This window comes from Engystomops pustulosus, chromosome 2 (assembly GCF_040894005.1).
Source record: "Engystomops pustulosus chromosome 2, aEngPut4.maternal, whole genome shotgun sequence".
Lineage (NCBI taxonomy): Eukaryota > Metazoa > Chordata > Amphibia > Anura > Leptodactylidae > Engystomops > Engystomops pustulosus.
Genome location: NC_092412.1, coordinates 90,217,612 through 90,238,018, shown reverse-complemented (window position 1 = coordinate 90,238,018; position 20,407 = coordinate 90,217,612). Strand labels below are relative to the sequence as shown.

At 40.2% G+C, this 20,407-nt stretch overlaps 1 protein-coding gene across 2 annotated transcripts in view; it reads right to left on the bottom strand.

Moving 5' to 3' along the window:
* NALCN (sodium leak channel, non-selective) overlaps positions 1–20,407 on the bottom strand; it is a 306,335-nt gene that overhangs the window by 133,382 nt on the left and 152,546 nt on the right. For both annotated transcript variants that reach the window (XM_072135500.1, XM_072135501.1), the window contains one exon: positions 3,245–3,382. In XM_072135500.1, coding sequence (XP_071991601.1) covers positions 3,245–3,382 — 138 coding nt within the window. The remainder of the gene's footprint in view (positions 1–3,244; positions 3,383–20,407) is intronic.

Sequence of the window (20,407 nt, the reverse complement as noted above, 5' to 3'; positions counted from 1 at the left end):
TGTGTGCAATACTCCTTTTATAATCATCTTCTATGTGACAAAAAATTTTATTAAAAAATACCTGGCTAGCAAACTCCATTGAGTTATGTGGGTGTCACCTTCCATGCACTGTGTCCCTGTGTAATTGCTTCCCCATGCCTCCTTCAGATGACCACTGTAAGCAAAAATTTCGCAGACATGAGGGAGCTGGAGGAGGTATGTGGGGGTATGACAGAGGATGACTCCATGTATGCTGGCATCATCATCTACTTTATATGTTTTTGGCACATAGAAGATTGAAGATAAAAGCAGGATTGCACTCATGATATTAAGGCTACTGGAACCTGTGATCAGATCAAAATCCTGATGACAGGTTTTCTTAACCACCGCAGAAAAAGAGCTACTTACTTCTTGTCCATAGGAAATCTTTCCAGACTCATATGCATTGTCGCTACTATGCTTGTGAACCAATGACAACCTCAGAATACATAACTTGCTCATTTTGTTCTATTTTACTAAATATCAAGAGTGCCTAGTTATGTAGCTATATGTATATATATATATATATATATATATATATATATATATATAAATAAGGTTTATTGGACCCTTTCACAAAACTTTAAATAAGCTACAAGAGAAAAACACAATGGGGGTCATTTACTAAGGGCCTGATTCGCGTTTTCCCGAGGTGTTACCCGAATATTTCCGATTTGCGCCGGTTTCCCTGAATTGCCCCGGGATTTTGGCACACGCGATCGGATTGTGGCGCATCGGCGCTGGCATGCACGTGACGGAAATCGGGGGGCGTGGCCGAACTAAAGCCCAATGGATTCGGAAGAACCGCCGCATTTAACACAAAAAATGTGTCGCGGAGCTTGCACTTACCTTCACTCAGCCCGGCTCGGTGAACTCCAGCGCGTTCCGATGCTTTTCAGCGCAGCAGCGCCACCTAGTGGACAGCGGAGGAACTACCTTAATGAATCCCAGCCGGACCCGAATCCACCGCAGAGAACGCGCCGCTGGATCGCGAATGGACCGGGTGAGTAAATCTGCCCCTATATGCTAAGCAACACATCCCTTATAGCCTTGGGAAAAAGGAGTGTGGTTTCTTGGCAAGATGTCCGTGCATCATAAAATGAAGTTGGTAAGCCACAAAATTAATTCATGGGGATCATAGAACTAGACTATTTAACAAATGATAAAGTACAACTTAACAGTCTTAAATTTAGATTAATCATCCAGCAACAGGTGCAGTGATAAATCTGGTGCAGCAGAAGACAGGTCTAGCTGTACTCTGCACTGGTATAATGTGCAACACATTGATAAATCTTCCCAGGTATCTCTAGTAGCATAAACTCGGTTTTTAACCCTTTACCAACATGTGACGTAATACTACGTCACATGCCGGGTGCATGAAGAGGGCTTATGGGCTGAGCCCTCTCCATAGCCAGTAAGTCTTTGCTGCATATTGCAGCAAAGGCTTACCATTAACACCTGCGATCGGTGCCAGCTGCCGGCTGCTTCAAAAAGATGGCAACGCATGCGCGCCGCCATATTTTTGAGGATTGTCGCTCCTCGTGACGTCATCAGGAAGCGGCGATTCATCGCCATGACAGCCTTGGGTCTTCCAAAGACCCAAGGCTACTTCGGGTTAACCCATTCATTACAATGTGCTATCAGAACATTGTAATCAATGAGGAGTAAAATCCCCATAAACTGCCATACTGTAGTATGGCAGTATATGATAGGATCGTACAGACAACCTAGGGTTAAAGTACCCTAGGGAGTATGAAAAATAGTAAAAATAAAAAAAAGTTTTAAAAAAATTATAATAAAAAACCCCTAAAAACTCAAATCACCCCCCTTTCCCTAGAACTGATATAAATATAAATAAACAGTAAAAATCATAGACACATTAGGTATCCACGCATCCGAAAATGCCCGTTCTATCAAAATATAATAACGCCTTTTCCCTGCGTTTAATCCCGTAACGGAAAATCACTCCCAAATTCGAAAATGGCACTTTTTTGCGTATACAGGAAGTTTTAATTTTTGTAAATGTATGAAAACATTATAAAACCTATACAAATTTGGTATCCCTGTAATCGTACCCACCCAAAGAATGAAGTAGACATGTCATTTGGGGAGTACAGTGAAATCCGTAAAATCCAAGCCCACAAGAATACGGCACAAATGCTTTTTTACCAATTTCACAGCATTTGGAATTATTTTCCTGCTTCCCAGTACACGGCGTGAAATATTAAATACCACCATTTTGAAGTGTAATTTGTTATGCAGAAAATAACCCATACACACAGTTCTGTACATGGAAAAATTAAAAAAAATTATAGATTTTTGAAGGTGGGGAGTGAAAAATTAAAACACAAAAACAAAAACGGGCTGTGGCGGGAAGGGGTTAATATATCAATATGTCTATATTTAATACAAAGAGGTCTGTAAGATTCTCTTAAAATTGGGTTGTCTATCAGCCTATCTATATCCTTTATCTAGACATTATAGAGGGGAATCTAGCTAAGTGGGACTCCAGCTCACACGCAGATGTTCCTCTGTCTATTTGAATGAACAGTTCCTAATAATCCATTTCCCCTATGCCAGATGTCAGAAAATGCATGACTACCCCTAGAATAGTGAATAGTGCTGGAAATATAGTTACGTATACTTTATTGTGAAGAGAGACAGAGTCAGACAAATACAAAAGTACATGGAATATTGCAGAACATGAAACATACATTGTGCTAAAGGCTAATAAAACAACATCAGTAGATAAAACATATTTAATTGGCTTCATCTTAAAAAAGCCTTGCAATTCCACAGTCATTCATGGGCATTAAAATGTCAAACCTATCTTGATTATCTTTTGCATATTTGCAAATCCTCAATATATCTATTTATAGCATTTTGGCTTTATTATTGCAGCAGTGGAACAAACCCCTGGTGTTCACTTTAAGCCAGACTTAGGAAATAGCTGCACTGATTTCTAATCAAGTATTCATACCCCGGAGGCTCCAAGTTTTGTCTTCAGCTTAATTACAGTGATGAGCAAGCAGTGAAAGTGAAAAGAGACTATCTGCATACAGGAATACATGACCCTTTCATTGGGCGCATTGCTAAGGTTATCTGCAAGTACACCAAACCAATGATTAAAGGGAAGGTGTACAACATGTGCCATCACTAGGAATACAATATTGTTTCTTTCCGTAATAAAACATTCATGACATGTAAAATGCACATGGGTACTTACCAAAGTGGCAAAGAGATGATAAAGGATGAAGTAGATAGCAACCACAGGAGCCCACATGTGTCCTACGGCATTAAGAGTTTGATCCATTACATCCACCCATCCCTCCTGTGTCAAAATCTGAAACATTGACATGAATGCCTGCAGGGAAGAATGAACAAGCATGAAAATAATCTACATATGACAAGTGTTGGGAATAATAAAAAGAAGTGCACCATGGGGAGGATGTGGAAACATCATAAATTCCTAAGTTCATCAATTATATTATAGTTTACAGTTAGTTATGTTATCATATGGGGGGACTTGTCTGCTGGTATATGATGATGTCTCTGGTCCACTGATGCCTCCAGCGGATGGCTTCAGTCGTGTAGAATTCTACAGAAACTTCATGCACCAGCCCATTACTCCCCCTTCGTGTGCCTCTACGCCATTTTTATGGGAAGGTATCATAAAGTGGGAAATAGTCACAATTAATGGCAGTTCACTAGTAACTATGATTATTTCAGAATTTTACCTCAGAAAATGGGCGTACAAGCCCTGATAAATGTCCCCCATAGTGTAGTGCACAGCCTGAGGGGGCAGAGCATGTAAAGGCCATAAAACACAATCCTAATAAAAACTAAAACACTTCAAAGCAATGAAGGAATACAGCATATTGTATTTCTAGAAGAAGCAGGTATCTTCAATTTAGCATTTCTTTTGCTTTCTCTTACATTTACAATCATAGTGGAATTTTTTTTGCAGGGTAGTTGGCATTTATAATGCTTTTTACTGAAAAAAGTAGGTGAAATCTGACAAGAAGCCCTAAGACAATCTTGAAAATAGCAGAAAGCAGTTCAAAGCAATTACAGTATGGGCTTCACACTATGTGATCTACCAGAATACACACTTTTAGTTAAAAGGTAAACCTCCATCAGCTTATGCTAAAATGAATCTGAAATGCAACCATCAAACTGACAGAGCCAACAGCTGTGAAAAAGAGACCTTAAGAATTATGTAAATGAGGAATTTCTGAATTAATTTACCTATAGAAAAGACTGTCAAGTTTATTCTAGTATTATTATCTATCACATACTTTATAGACATTTTAAGGAAAAGTTATAATCCTCATTTTTTCCCCACATTTTCATTTGCACATAAAAAATATATTCTGTATAATGCACCATGGAACATACTTATCCACTATCATGTACATCAATTATTTCAACATCATTATATGTAATTGATATGATATGTAATATGATATGTAATTGTAACTACGTTACTGATTTGCCTTCAAAATGTCTCACAATCTTCGCATCTGCCTATATGTACCAAATTAGCATCTTTTAAAAAAAAAAATACATTTTTACAGTTTCACATAATAAAATAAAATAACACAATCTTTGTAAAAGATGCAGGATGGCTTTGAGAGCAACTGCCACCACACAGCACGGTAGTTTCCTGCCAACATGAATACAGCAATATTCTAAGAGGTCCATTGCCTTTTTTGCAACGTTTTGGACTCTGGTTCACTACAAGTCTCTAATATGAACTTGTTTCTGACAAGGATATATACGATGTAAGTGCTCATTTAAATGAGATTCAAACAATCTAGTTCCTCAATGGTCAAGAGCCAAGGATTTTGGTGTTAGATGTAGCTTCAAGCATTAAAACCTCTATGTATCAACCTGACACTACATGGCATTAATAAAAATGGTGGATGAGAGTATATCAAAACAGATAACATCAAATTAGCCTCTACTATCTGTTTCTTGACATCAGTTATCTTGGCTGCCCTGCGGTGGTCCAGAGGGTCCACAGACTCTTTCAATAGAGACTTGTCATTACATTTGTTCCCACAAGTGTGACAGTAAGATCCGGCCAAGGTTATGAATTCTGCTAAAGCCATGGACCCTGCCAAGGATCCACATCAGCTACTGGCTGATTTGCCCAGCTTCATCACCCAGCAGTCTTCTAGACAAACTCACTGCCACTCCGTGACAGATGATTGACTTCCAGCAGCAGCCTCCTGCTGATGTTCCAGTCATCCCGCCATGTTTCTTGTCAGAAGACTCTAGACCCGAATTTTATATGCCTGACAAATTTGATGGCAACCGGAAATTGTGCAGAAACTTTGTATCCTAGTGCTCGCTGCACATTGAACTGATGTCTTCCCAGTTCACCACTGAACGCTCTAAGGTGGAGTTTGTCTTCTGTTTGCTCTCTGGAGAGGCCCTGGCCTGGGGGTAGTGGTGATCTGGACATGGCTACCTTTACCATGTTCCTGGAAAAAGTTCCAGTCCGTGTTCGAGCAACCTCAAGTCCTGCTTGGCCCCTGTGTTCACAGAGCCACTCCAGCCTGCGGCTTTCCCGGAGCCACTCCAGCCTGCGGCTCTCATGAAGCCACTCCAGCCTGTGGTTCTCCCAGAGCCACTCCAGCCTGCGGCTTCCCAGAGCCACTGCAGCCTGCGGCTTCCCGAAAGCCGCTCCAGCTTGCAGCTTCCCAAGAGCCACTCCAGCCTGCGGCTTCCCAAGAGCCACTCCAGCCTGCGGCTTCCCAGGAGCCACTCCAGCCTGCGGCTTCCCAGGAGCCACTCCAGCCTGCAAATTCCAAGGAGCCACTCCAGCCTGCAGCTTCCCAGGAGCCATTCCAGCCTCCGCAGCTTCCCAGTTTTGCTCCGGCTTCCCAAGGGCAAACCCAACCTCTGCAGCTTCCCAGTGCCGCTCCGGCTTCCTAAGGGCCAACCCAACATCCGCAGCTTCCCAGTGTTGCTCCGGCTTCCCAAGGGCCAACCCAGCCTCTACAGTTTCCCAGTGCTGCTCCGGCTTCCTAAGGGCCAACCCAGCCTCCACAGCTTCCCAGTGCTGCTCCGGCTTCCCAAGAGCCAACCCAGCCTCCACAGCTTCCCAGTGCTGCTACGGCTACCCAAGAGCCATTCCAGCCTCCCCAGCTTTCCAAGAGTCACTTCAGTCTCTGGCCGTACTGCTTGCAGAGGAGTCTGGGCAAGTTATCAGAGTCCGTATTTTGGCCAAACGTCTCCAGGATAGCCTCAGCTTGTTCCCTTCCAGGTCCAAGCACCTCATCGGGGTTTGTCCTGTTTCTGTTTTCATCCTCAGGTGTCCCGTCACTAAAGAGAAGTGGAAGAGACGGAGAAAGAAGAAGAGGAGGCTGAAGAAGAATGGAGGAGGGGTCCTAGAGGGGGGGGGGTACTGTCACGGACACACCGGCAATCCTCATTACGGATCACGGGTAAACCCGTGCTCTTCCGGGTGGTGCGGTTACCCCCCTGCCCGGACTTACCTCTCCTGGCTTGGCTCCGGTCGTGACTAGGCTGTGATCCTGCTGCCTGACTAGGTTGGCGCGTCCCCGTCACTATGGCGCGCCAGATTTTTAGGATTTAAAGGGCCAGCGTCCCTCTGATTGGGGCTGGCTAATCCGGCTCACCCTTATATCCGGCACCTCCCTTCATTCTCTGCAGGATCTTCAAGTCATTATTCCTGAAGTGAGAGCCCTCCTGTGTTTCCTAGTGTTCCTCCGTGTTCCAGCATTTCCAGAATTCGTCTGTGTGTCGGTACTCCAGTGTTCCTCCGTGTTCCTGGGTTTCCTGTGTTTCCCTTATCCCTGTGGCATTCCCGTATCCCAGGACCAGTTACCTTGGCTGCCACCGCGGCTCTGATACCAACCTCTGCGGTGGTCCAGCGGGTCCACAGACTCTTCCCGTAGAGACTTTTCCCTACACTTGTTCCCACAAGTGTGACAACAATATTGTGCCTATGAGTATTATTAAGAGTACTTTTGGTTCTTCTTTGAAGGTGAAGTCTTATATTATTAAGTATTTAACTATAAAAATTTGATTTTTAACCATTATTCATGACTAGAGATGGGAGGATTTTTAAAAAATTCCATCCGCCAAGTTTACCGAATTTTCAGACAAAATGTGATTCGACCCGAATCGAATCATGACAAATCTTGTTAAAAAAACAGATATTTCCTGGCTGCAGAGAGCGTGTAGGGTGTTGTAAAATGTTGTGCCATGCTCTAATATGCATAGGGAGCGCAGTTTGGTCTTCAAACAATACTGTGTTTTAGTATGACACGCACAGCCACCGCTCACTTCACTCTTCAATTCCATGGGCACTTACAGGGCACTTACAGGGCCAATAAGTGAAGCTTAGGTGAGCTATAATACCATACCAAATAGAAGACCACACATAGGATGCCCCGACACGTGTTTTTCGCTATGGCGCTTTTTCAAGGGGAGTGAAAAAGTGCCATAGCGATACACGTGTCGGGGCATCCTATGTGTGGTCTTCTATTTGGTATAGTATTCTATGGTATCCTATGCTTCAGTCTTCATTAATGTATTGTCATTTTTTAGTATTTTGTAAAGTCTTTGATTATAATGTATTGACAATTTAAATACTTTGTATATGACTGTCCCAATGGTTTCAGCTGGTATTCCTGACACACATAGTTTTAATGCATTGTAGTTCGGCCAACTTTGCTTTATTATGTGTATATTTTACTGTAAATTTTCAATAAAGGATATATCTTTTGGGGTAATACATTTTTCTCTTCGCTGCTCAAATTGTTGGTATAGTACCTAAGATGTTAAATGACCAAAACCAGAGAAAAATTTGATCTTTGCAGCTGCAGCAAGATATCTGTATACTAGTGCTGGCACGCAATGCTGACTGAACTGGAAACCTTTTTGTATAATCCACGTGAAATACTCTTATTGTATACCGTATTATATTTTGTAGATTGCAATTGAAAAGTTTAACTGTACATTTGTTTAGAGAATGAAGTGCACCATGTCCACTGTGAAGCCATTAAAAGTATTTCTGAAAGCAGGTGCTGTCTGTAAAACTTCAATAGCTTAAAATAAAAATTAGGCCTTTCTAAATGCTGACAGGGGCAAGTGGAGCAGCTCAACAGAACATAGACATCATATTGAGGCACAAAATTCAATGTTCACTGAAGAATATGTAATCGCTAAAATGACAGTGAAAAAGCTTTCTGTTAAACGTTGTAACTAGAGTGCACCTCAACAGCAGGGAATTGGCAGCTACATGAACCCTGTATTATAAAATCAGTTGAACAGCAACTTTAACCTAAGTAGTTTAAACCCATCCTGCATTTGGACGTTCAGGAACGCCCATAAACATCCTGGAGATTGCACAGATTCAGAAGCAGAGCCTTTGCGATCCATGCAGGAGGATGGCTATATGTGACAGCGACCCTTTGCACTAACATCTGTAATGGTGATAATCGCGATAATGGTTGCGCCACAGTCAAGGGGTAAGTGGGGAGGGGGTGATCATTTCCATGTCAACCCTGGGGTCTGATGGAGGATATAACTGTCAGGTGCAGGACCGAGCATTGCCGGTGTTAGCCTATGCAAGTGCATAGGGTGACAGCTCTAATATACTGCTAAACTTCACTATGGCAGTGTATTTGTTTGAACAAGTGATCGAATGATCGCTTGTTCAAGTTCCATAGTGAAAATGATAGTTTAATAAATAAATGAAAAAATGTTTACAAAGAAAAAACTATTATTAAAAAATAATTAAAATGCCCTAAGTTCCCTAACCAATTTAAAATTTCTCTTCAACATAAAAAAGTGAAAATCATCACATAAACACTAAGTATTGTCATGTCTGCAACAACCCATCCAAAATGAAATTATGACTGAACCTGCTCGGCGGACAAAGTAAAAGTACGCTAAGGATAAGCAGAACTAAAGGGATTTAAGAAAATCAAATTTACTCAGAAATTATAGAAAAAAACTTTTTTCAGAAAAAAAAAACTAAAATAACTTCACCCACAAAAAATTAAAATGTTATGCCTCTTAGAAGATGGCAATGCAAACAAAAGTTGATCGTTTTTCCTCAAATGAATTTTTTTTCTGCAAAACTATTCAAATATAAAAATGGTATATAAATGGAATTTCATCGTAATATCGTAGTGACTGACCCATGGAATAAAAATAAAATGCTACCTATTCTATATAGTGAACAGAAAAAAGAAAAACATAAAAATCAATACCAGAATTCATCATTTTGTATCCACCCACGAAAGGGTTAATACATTTTTATCACTGAGGTATTAATGTACTAAAATAGTTTCACTGTAGAATTTAACTCACCCGGCAAAAAAAAAACCTTTATGATAATATTCACAAAATAAAAATGTTATAGCTTGTATGGTGTACCAATGAAAACACCCCCAAATCCTAACCTCCTTTGGAGCAAAGCTGTCTGCAGCAAGGAGAGTAATGTATCAATTTTGCAAGGTTGAATCAGGGTGCACCACAGGTTTAACATTTATTGGGAAATGAAGACAAGATTTAACTTTACCAGAATGTACTCCCCTGCCAACCCAGAGGTTAATAAAAATTAATCCAGGATTTTAGTCACCCAACTTCTTCCACACAGCTTATAAAAGTTATTTTTACAGTAATTCAATATACAGGCAGTCCCCGGGTTACATACAAGATAGGGTCTGGAGGTTTGTTCTTAAGTTGAATTTGTATGTAAGTCGAAACTGTATATTTTATAATGGAAGTTCTAGACAATTTTTTTTCTTTTGCCCCAGTGACAATTGGAGTTTCAAAATTTTTGGTGTAATTGGACCAAGAATTATCAATAAAGCTTCATTACAGGCATCTTACAGCTGATCATTGCAGTCTGGGACTATAGTAAAGCATCCAGAGAGCTTCACCAGAGGTCACAGTGGGCAGAGGGGTCCGTCTGTAACTATGGGTTGTCTGTAAGTCGGGTGTCCTTAAGTAGGGGACCGCCTGTAAAAGGTAAAACTTAGATATTATATAGAGACATTACAAAAAGAGTGAACTTTTTCAAGGGACAGGGACAGGAACGCCCTGCGCCAGCCCACTCATCGCCAGCTGCACCAACGCTCTGCTCAACCGTGCCTCCTTCACGCTCATTCACTTTACCCTGGCGTGAGGGTGGCAGATTGGGGAAAATAATCAAAAGTGCTACATTAAGCTAGCATTTGTAATTATTTCTGGGTTTCTACTTCACTGACGTGGCCTAACACACAATTTTTTTTTTACACAAAATACACATCTCTTTTATTAAATACACAGTTTGGACAGACAAAATATTTATTTATCACAGTTATATCAGTCTGGATTAATGAGGGAATCACATAGGAACGTAAAAATCAAGGGGCGGTAATGTAAGGTTTGGTATCATTGGGTAATTCTAAATATATGATCACATTACAGATCAATATATTTCAAGACCATCCATAAATCGTGACTGTTAGATACCAAGCAAATTAATGTAATAGAAAGAAAAGTACTTAGTGCTTATATTATAATAGCTGCATATTTTGTATACATGCAGTGTTATTTAGGTCAAGTTAAAGAATAAATGTTTGTTAAAACATACCCATGGTAATGATTTACCTCCCATCTACCATGCTGAACTTCCCTGATGCACGTTTCTGTGCTAGCCTTCATCTGGGGGTGACATGGCGCAGAAGCCCTGATAAATACCCCCGTTATCACAGAAACTCAGAATATTATATAAGACCAACTGTAAAAATAATTTGAACACAGAAATGTTGGCCAAATTAATTGGTCAGGGCTCCGTTGGCATGAATGATGTGGCATGGAAGTGATCAGTGGATCACTGCACTGCAGAGGTGTTATGGAAGCCCAGGTTGCTTTGATAGCAGCCTTCAGCTCATCTGCATTGTTTGGTCTGGTGTCTCTTCTATTGACAATAGCCCTAAGGGTTCTGTATTGGTTTGCGGTCATGTGAAGCACAGTGATACACAGTGATGTGGTTCATAAACCAGGTATTGGTACTTTTGGCAGTGTGGACAGGTGGCAAGTTGTGCTTGGAAAATGAAAAAATCTATCCCCAAAAAGCTTGTCAGTGGAGGGAAGCATGAAGTGGTCCAAAATTTCCTGGTAGACAGCTGTTCTAGCATTGGTCTTGATAAAACACAGTGGATCTACACCAGCAGATGAGATGGCTCCCCAAACCATCAGTGATTGTGGAAAATTCAAACTAGACCTCAAGCAGCTCGGATTGTGCCACTCTACTCTTCCTCCAGACTGTGGGACCTAGATTTCCAAAGGAAATGCAAAATTTACTTTTACGAGAAAACACCACCTTGGACCACTGAGCAACGGTCCAGTTCTCTTTCTGTGTGTGGGGCTCTTGAAGCACTGACTCCAGCATATTTTATCAAGACTGCAGTTATCCTGGTTGCTTTAGAACCTGGTCCCACTCAATTTTCAAATCAATTAATATGCTTTGATACGGCACTCTGAACAGCCAGCTTCTTTAGCACTGACCTTTTGTGGCTTACCTGCCTTCCTTACATCTGTCAAGTTGGAAATCTTCTCCATGATTGTGTCACCTACTGAACCAGTCTAAGCAACCTTTTAAAATGCGTAGAAGGCCTTTGCTGGTGTTTTAGGTAAAAACATTCTAAATTATTCTAATTCTCTGAAATAATGACGTCTGGGTTTTTCTTGGCTGTAAGCCATAGTCATCAATATTAACATTAATAAACACTTGAAAAAGTTCACTCTGTTTGTAATGACTGTATATGAGTTTCTCTTTTTGAATTGAATTACAAAAAAATACTTTTTAATGATATTCTAATTTATTGAGAAGCACTTGTACTGTACATTGAACATTTGCAGCCTCAAATGCTTGTTGATAAAATCCTCAAGGAGTTAACTTTCAATCATTAGGGGTTTCTATTGTTGTGGTATCTCAGAGGTTCTGGAAAGTGACATCAGAAATCTGTTCCAGAACCCAATTGGCGCACCTTCCCTTCTGAGCTGCGCTCTGTACCCTCACTGTAGTTTACAACTTGTTACACTGAACAAACTCTGACTGAAAACTGATTGAACTCTGATGAAAAATGTCAGTTTTTCACTGAACAAACACTGATCGCAACGCAAGTGTTAAAGGGGCCTTTTTTTTTCCCCACAAAACTGTTTATCTGATCAGATCCTCCAGCCCTTTACCACACTGTCTCAGATACTGTAGGACAATCTGAAAGGTTGACTGATATTTTAGATGCAATTGAATGAAATTGTGTAGATGGCTATCATCTACTATTTCCGGCACAAAACTAAGGGGTAGATTTATCAGAAATCAGAGCAGAACTAGTCTAATCTCCCATGGTAACCAATCAGAGTTCAGCTTACATTTTTCCACAGCTATTTATAAGATTAAAGCTAAGCTTTAATTGATTTCCATGGGCGACTAGAAAGTTTTACCTCAGACAATTCTGATAAATGTCCCCCTAAGTGTCCATCTACTATACATTTAGCATACCGACTGTCCAGGCAAGCAGAAATCTTGTTTTAAACAGAATATATTGATAATACTTTCATATGGGAGCCAATATAAGGTGATCCCCTACTGATTAGTCATCAACTCTCATGCACTGTGTATTAAAGCAGCTGTATGTACATATGTTTTACTGTGTTTTTTAGAGATTATGAAGCATGAAAAAAGCAATAGACGGCAGGGAAATCTAATCAGTTGTACAAGCTGGTGATGAATTAGACACACAATTGAAAACAAAGAAGTAAACACAAATGGCGTAAATGAATGTTTCCTGAAACTGCAAAGTAATTATGCATATATTTAATTGCCCTAATTTGTCTGCCCAACTCCACTTTGAATGTTATCTACAGGGAATTAATTGCACATGCAAAGGTCAAAGCCATGAGACTAGAACCATATAAACAGATTGACAGTGAATATTCCAGAAGTTTAGAAATCACAACTAGATCCTTGTAGCAACAGTCATAGGTCTTGTATGTAATTATAAATCTGAAAAACATACAGAAAACTCTCTGAAAAATATGTTTCCATGTGAAGTGCAGCCCTTTCAATATGCAAATATCCCATGATTTGTCTCCTTCTTCTCTTAATTGATTGGTACTGATAAAAACGTAATGCATTCAATCTTTTGGAAGCACTAAAGGAAATGTGTGTGTTTGCTGGCACTTTCCAGATAAAATCAAGCCATCAGAGATACAGAAATAGAAAAAAGATAACTACAATTTGTAACCATGGCAACAATGAACTGGTGCTTATTCTCTGATGTCAAGTAAAAGAATAACAAGGAGAAAACATACAATTTAAAAGCATTAGTGAAAGTGGGAGGTCTAATTTCACCAAGGACCTATGCTGGGAAATGGCTAGGCAGTTTAAAGTTACTATGCTCGTATACAGGGATGAGCAGGTCCATTTAGACTTCTTGAAATTCATTCGTATACCTACTGTATATTGAGCAACACAGTACATTGACTGTTGCTTATTTTATTATTTATTATTACGTTGGGAGAATGTCAACCCTTGCAAAATGTTATTACTTCAGTGTATCTTATATATAAAAATAAAGTAGGTTAGGAGTAGCTTTCATGAATTCATAATGCTCCCGAATACAAATCCGGTGTAGTCAGAACCTGCAGGCAATCTCCATTCCACCATCCCCTTCTTTTCTTGCACAGACGTGTGATTTGCTTAAAAAAAAATCCGGTTTGAAAACATTTCCGAACCATGAAATTTAAAATCTCCCTATTGTCAACTACCCACAAAATCTCCTGGCGTGGATAAGATCTTCTTTTCCATATAAATTCTAAAGATTTTGGATGCATTTTTTTTCGACGGCACAACCCCTGATTTCTGTTGCATGCAAGCCGGCGCCGAGGTGCCACAATCTGATCACTTGTGCCAAAAACCCGGGGCAATTCGTCGCAAAACGGAAATATTCGGGAAACCCGTCGGAATCGCAGTCCAGGGACCCTTAGTAAATGAGCCCCATTGTTTCAATTTAAAGTTTATTAAAGTGTTTGCGCCAGTTTTCAAGTTCTTTTCAGTGCAAAGTCAGACAGAAACCTGCTCATATATTTCTGAAGTGTCTGCGCCAGTCTTTTGCACTGTGTCCGACTGTGTACAGCTGCACTGTGTCCTACAAGACCGAAAAAAATGTGCACCTAAAAGCTTGTGTTACTGCTTAGTTGGAGTGTGCTCTACATTTATTACTCATGTGCGCCCCAACGCTGCACGGATGTGTGTGGTGCACACATCCGGAGCAGAGCAGAGGACACCAGCTTAATGAGGAAAATGTACCAGTTTTGATGAATCAGACTCTGCACACTACACAGACAAACTGTACATAATGTATGTAAAGTATGTTTTTTGGGCAATAATATTTAAAATATTATTGCTGCCCTGTATGTCATAGTAGAACAGAGAAGATAGATCACAGCTGTATTAACATAACTGATCCTCAAACTACAGTCTATAAATGATCATTGAAAAATGGTACAGACTAGTCCATTCTCAATGACCCATGGTTTAATTGTTCCATTAAAACGTATTGTATTTAGTGTAGCCCACACTCAGCCTTTTTTAACAGTTTCACTACTATTAAGATTTTAAATATATCTTCTTATCAGGGCATCCTGTGCAAGATATCTACAGATCTCTGCACTCCCCACCTGATGAAGCACCCACAGAAGTGGTGCAAAACGCATTGTCTTAAGTTAGCAGTTTCCAATATTGATCAATATTTATCAGTATAGAGTCACCATGCGCCTATCCAAATGTCCACTTTATGTTGGGGTTTATCGTGTCACAGTTCCATGCAACATCCTCTAAGCTGACTGAACATGGCTTCTGGCGTGATAGACCTCAGTATTGATCTGGTGCTTTTGTTGATGTCACCATAATTAATGCCTATAAATTGGCGCAGTTGTCACCTGTCCTCAGATGTAAGTTAAAATGGTTGACCACTTATACAAAAGTATACCAGATTAAATATAAGACCCTAATAGGGCCACCCATATCTTACTTTCTCTGAATAAGCATTATGTGCAATTGCTGGGAACCATTTTTAACATAACTCACAGTTTTAGGACCCAGGATTTCCTGTGTCCTGCTGGCTTCCACCCAAGTAATCTATAATGGCTACTCCCATATTAATTGCTGGAGGGATGTGCATATATCCATTAAACGCCCCTGCAACTACTAACACGGGAATGTTTATCTTGAAGGGGTCATGCATACCCCCGGCCACCTCCCATTTTTTTTAAATTATATTTTTAAAAAATGTTTTACTTAAAATTGTGCAATTTGTTAATTTCATTTTTAATCTATAGTAATCTAATATCATTTAGAGAAACAAAACCAACCTTAGAGTCACTATAATGAATCTAGCTTCTAATAAACATTAGTATATATCATTGCAGATATAAAGAAACTGCTGAAAGATACTGTTAATTATTACCAGACACCTCTATAAAGGTGGATATGCTACAGATGTTATTTACAACTCCAAATTTGTTTAGAAAACCAAATAAATTATTTTATCACAAAAAACAAACCACTGAAACCTTGCTGATTATTTAATGTAGGTACTAAACTAAAAACAACCGCAATTCAGACAAGCATGCACTAGAGGGCACCACACTGCTATTATAGGTGACGATGACTTGTGTGACGATCTCAATGTACAGTATGTTTTTAGAATCCTGTGAGCATTTTGTTTTATATTAAATGTGGTTGTATCCTAAAGTTAGTAGATTGTGAGATTACTGGGCAATATGCAGAAAATGATTGGAAATCTTTATTCTTCTAGTCCCTAGAATATTATACCCGTTTCACACTGCCATTGTGGGGACGTATATCCGTCCCCATGGAAGGCTATGGCGCCCGGCCACAGTACAGTGCGCACACATATCTTGCTACGTTGTCCATCTTTTCCCGTGTTCTCAGCTGGAAGCCATTCCTCTCCATGGAGAGGAGAGGGTGACCAGTCCACGGCTGCATATGGCAGTGTGATAGTAGCCTTACAAGTCTATAGCTTGTGAAAGTCTATAGTTTATACAATATGGTGTATGTTTGCATAAAATGTTTAAACTAATAATATAATTGGATATGCTTTTCATCCTCATCGGAGAACGCACCTCGGGGATTGCGACAGGACCGGGTAAGTAAATCTGCTCCAATGTGGCTGATATATGCCCCATAATATTTGGAGAGAACTACTCCAGGAGTTTGATACCATCTGTTGGTAGGGTATAGGGAATAGGGTTTACCTCCAACTGTCCATTTGTGATCCCTATCAGGGTGTTGTCAGTTCTGATACCTTTTTGCTACTTTACTTTATTACAATTACACTGAAAATATTATGTCTTTGCCTGTTTTTTATTGGTTATATTCAGTGTAGAATTGCTAAGATCAATAGAAGATGTTCACTACTGAAGGGACAAATCTTTTTTTTCTAATCATGGAAGCTGTGCCATTGATTTCCTGAAAAGTAATAGCCCTGAACTCATCACTCTAGCTCAGGTGTTTTTGCACGCCTGCAAAAACAAGAAGCAGGGTGAGGAGAATTGCCCATATTTTAAAATATGACGCGCAAGCTGACACCCTCTTCTCCCGACGTTGATGATGAAGCCCTTACATGATCAGCAATTTGAGTTTCCCTGTCACTACTATTCTCCTCAACGGTCTCAGTATGCGCAGCCTGACTACTTGCAAGTGAAACATAGCCTCCCATGCCACTCTCCACATCTCTATTTTCCTGCCTACTGCATGAAGCAGTGGAAGTCTGCTCCACCTCTTCACTGCCAAGCAGATGCTGACTCTCCTCAAAGAGTTTGTTCTCACTGTATAGTGGCGCTGAACCCAGACCAGCTAGTAGATCTCTGGCTGAAAGAAATGAACAGGACCGAGCCTAGTTGAGGACAGGTGGGGGCCGCTGACCTGCTCCTGGGCCATGACAACTAAAGGTTGTATCTGACGAATCCACAGACTCTAGGCTGGGGTTGTCCGATGTCATTTTGAAAGAAGTGGATGACCTAGTCAACCAATCGAGAACCTTTGGGTTGTTGATTAACACACTGCCGCTAGATGACAGCGGCAGTTCTGGTCTCACAGAGTCACCCCTGCTGCGACGTCCATTTACTGTACTGCGACCTCTGCCTGCTCCACCTGCCACATTTCTGTCTGACATATTAATTAATCAACTATGTGGATCTGACACAGATTTCTTGCTATCAAGCAACAAAAACTATTGAAATTTGCAGTATACAGATCCCCCAAAACGGACACCCTGGAATTGGAGCAAAAATCAATCCAGCAACTATGTGGAGTTTACACAGATTTCTGGCTATTAACTTTAGCAACAAAAAAGAACTGAAATTTGGGGTATACAGATCCCCCCAAGTAAACTTTTGATTTGTGACGAATCGAAGTTTTCCTGAAATTCGGAACGAAAATCCGATTCGTTAGAATCGATTCGGCCATCTCTAATCGACACACACATACTGTACAAAGCACTTATCAAGCACCTCACATAGTTACTGTTTAACAGCTTCCGCTGACCTCCCCACTAGTGAAAAGTTGTCCAGATATGGTAAAAAAATCCCCTGCTGTCTTCTTACATAAGAGGCCACTTCTGCAATGAGCTTTGTGAATACTTTTCAAGAGACAGCCACCCGGAGGGTAAAGTACGGAATCATAGATGCGTCAGGAGGCCCTCCAAAAATACTGCCACCCTCAGGTATTTCTGGGAATCCTGATGTATCAGCACCCAATAGAGGAGATTTATGGTGGACTCCAGGGATTCCATCTTTAATTTGTCTATTATTAATAATTTGTTTAGCGGTTTTAGATTTATAATGGTCCATAGAGATCCTTCTGTTTTTTCTACAAAGAAGAGAGTTGAGTAGTTGAGGAGACATGAAAGAAGTTTCAATCCATTCTGGACAATCCCTAATACCCAGCTTTTCTTTGAGATTTTTTCCCACTCTTTCACGAACAAGGATAGTCTTCCCCCACTGGGCTCCTGGCATCATTGCTGACCTGAATGCTTTCTCAAGTCTGGGGTCCGGGAGAACATGAAGCCTTTGGTTCTTCTTGAAGAGTCAAACCTTTCCATTCTTCCTTCTTATCCCTCAAACACTGCATTGAATTAAATCTTCTGGAAGGACGAAAATTCTAACCCTGTGAAGCAGTACTAGGAAAGCCTTTCTTTTTGTCAGATGCTTTTTGTCAGATCTTATCTATAGAAGATGCAAAAAGAAAATTACCATTACAGGGAATATTACACAGGTGGTTCTTTGAGGTAAATTCTCCTGACCAATTCTTCAGCCATAAGGCCCTACAAGCAACGTTTGATAACGCCGATGATCTAGTGGACAACCAGAGGGCATCTACTGATGCATCCGCTAAGAATGCTGAGGCCTTCTGGGCCGTTATGGCATATGAAATCAATTGCTCTATAGGTGTGCCATTCCTTAATTTCTGTTCTAATTGTGTTAGCCACATTAATAACAATCTTGCTACACGTGTAGCGACAATATTAGGTTTAAATGTCTCAGCCGAAGCTTCCCAAGCCTGGCACAGAAAACTGTCAGCTTCCTTATCCATGGGGTCCTTAAGCACAAATAAGTCTTTCACTGCAAGGGCAGATCTTCTGGACACTTTAGAAATTGCAACATCTACCTTTGGTGCCCTATCCCCGCATATTGTATCCTTCTCATAGAAGGGGTACTTTCTTTTCATAGCTTTAGGAATGAACATTTTTTTTCTGTTTTTTTCAATTCTGAACTAGTTGACATGGCTAGGTTCTCATGGACAGGGAATACCTTCCTCTTTTTTCTCTGAGCCCATGGAAAATGACATCTATTACAGATCGTTGTTCCTTTTCATCTTCCAATTCCATAGTTGCCCTGACCAACTTTAGTAAGTAGTCTGTATCCTCTGCCGGGAATAAGGGTCTTCCTGATTTATCCTTTCCATCAAAATCTGATCCAATTTCTCCCGACTATATAGAAGTCCCCAGGGAGTCAGGGGATCTTCCCAATTTCTTTACAGCTTTAACTGAGTTGCATACCTGTTGCTGTATAAGAGAATGCATGGTCTCAAAAAGGGCTGACTGATCCTGAAAAATCAAATGTTGTATACAAGATTCACAAGATGGTTTAGAATATGAAGCAGAAAGACACAGATCTCCACAGATTTTACATTCACAATTTTTACTTGTGGATTTCACACATGGGGTTCATTACACTGTCCCCCTGAGGCATCTTTGGACCAAGGTAAGCGTCTGATCAGGGGAGGCTGTGGTCGAACCAGGGTACTTAAGGACTACTATTCACCCGCTTGCCCAAACAGCACCAAGCCAAGAACCTCACTGAGGTTCTCCTGGGTCCCCATGAGAGAACAGGAAACCACTGAAGGTGAAGGAAGGGCTGAGCCTTTTAAAGACCTGGGTTTCCTGTCTCCGGAGGCAGACCTCTATCTGGTTGGATGCTGTCGTGGGGAGAGGGGGAAACATAGATTTTCTTTTGGATTGCCGTTGTGTAAGGAAGTATACAATAATATATCTTTGTGAAGCTCAATGCAATTTTCTGCAAAAATTATTTGCGTACACCATGGATTTAACATTCCCTTTGTTGCATACTTTGGTGAATTTACACATTTGGGGTATGTATGAACTCCACCACATCTTACTGTTTTAAGGAAAGTACATTTTCTTTCTAAAAGTATTCTGTATTTGCACAAATTTTAGTTGAAATTTTTAATGTTCATGTAATTTTTGCATTTTAACACTGTATACTGCAAAATTGCATGAAGGTGGTTGTGTGTATGAATTATTTTTGTCATACATTGTAGGCTGTGATTTCTGAAAAAATATGAACATTTGTGGATTGCAACCAAATATTGACATGGTTTTTGTTTTAGAATTCTTGGGACTGTAAATTTTTGTTAATATTGTGTGTTGTGGTATATATTATTCTACTCACTAATTTTTACATCCCTGTTTGGGATTTTTAAAAAGGTATTTTTTCATTGCATTTTCAATGTTTTTTTTTAAAGTAATTTGTGTTTGTCATAAAGTTGCATGATGGTGGTCCAGGCTGTGAACTGTTAATCAAGATAAAGTTTCCAGGTTGTCTGTATTCAAAAGGTAAGAAAAAGGGTTTTAGGGGTGCCTTCACACTTTAATCTGCTCAATCACTATATCTTGCAAGTTGTGACCATCTTATAATTTGTAGCTGAGAAGCAGATTTGGTTATTTCAGTTTCAGCAATTTTATTATGATTTATTTAGGTAAACATATGACTATGATGTATCTATGAACTCTACACATGTTCATCA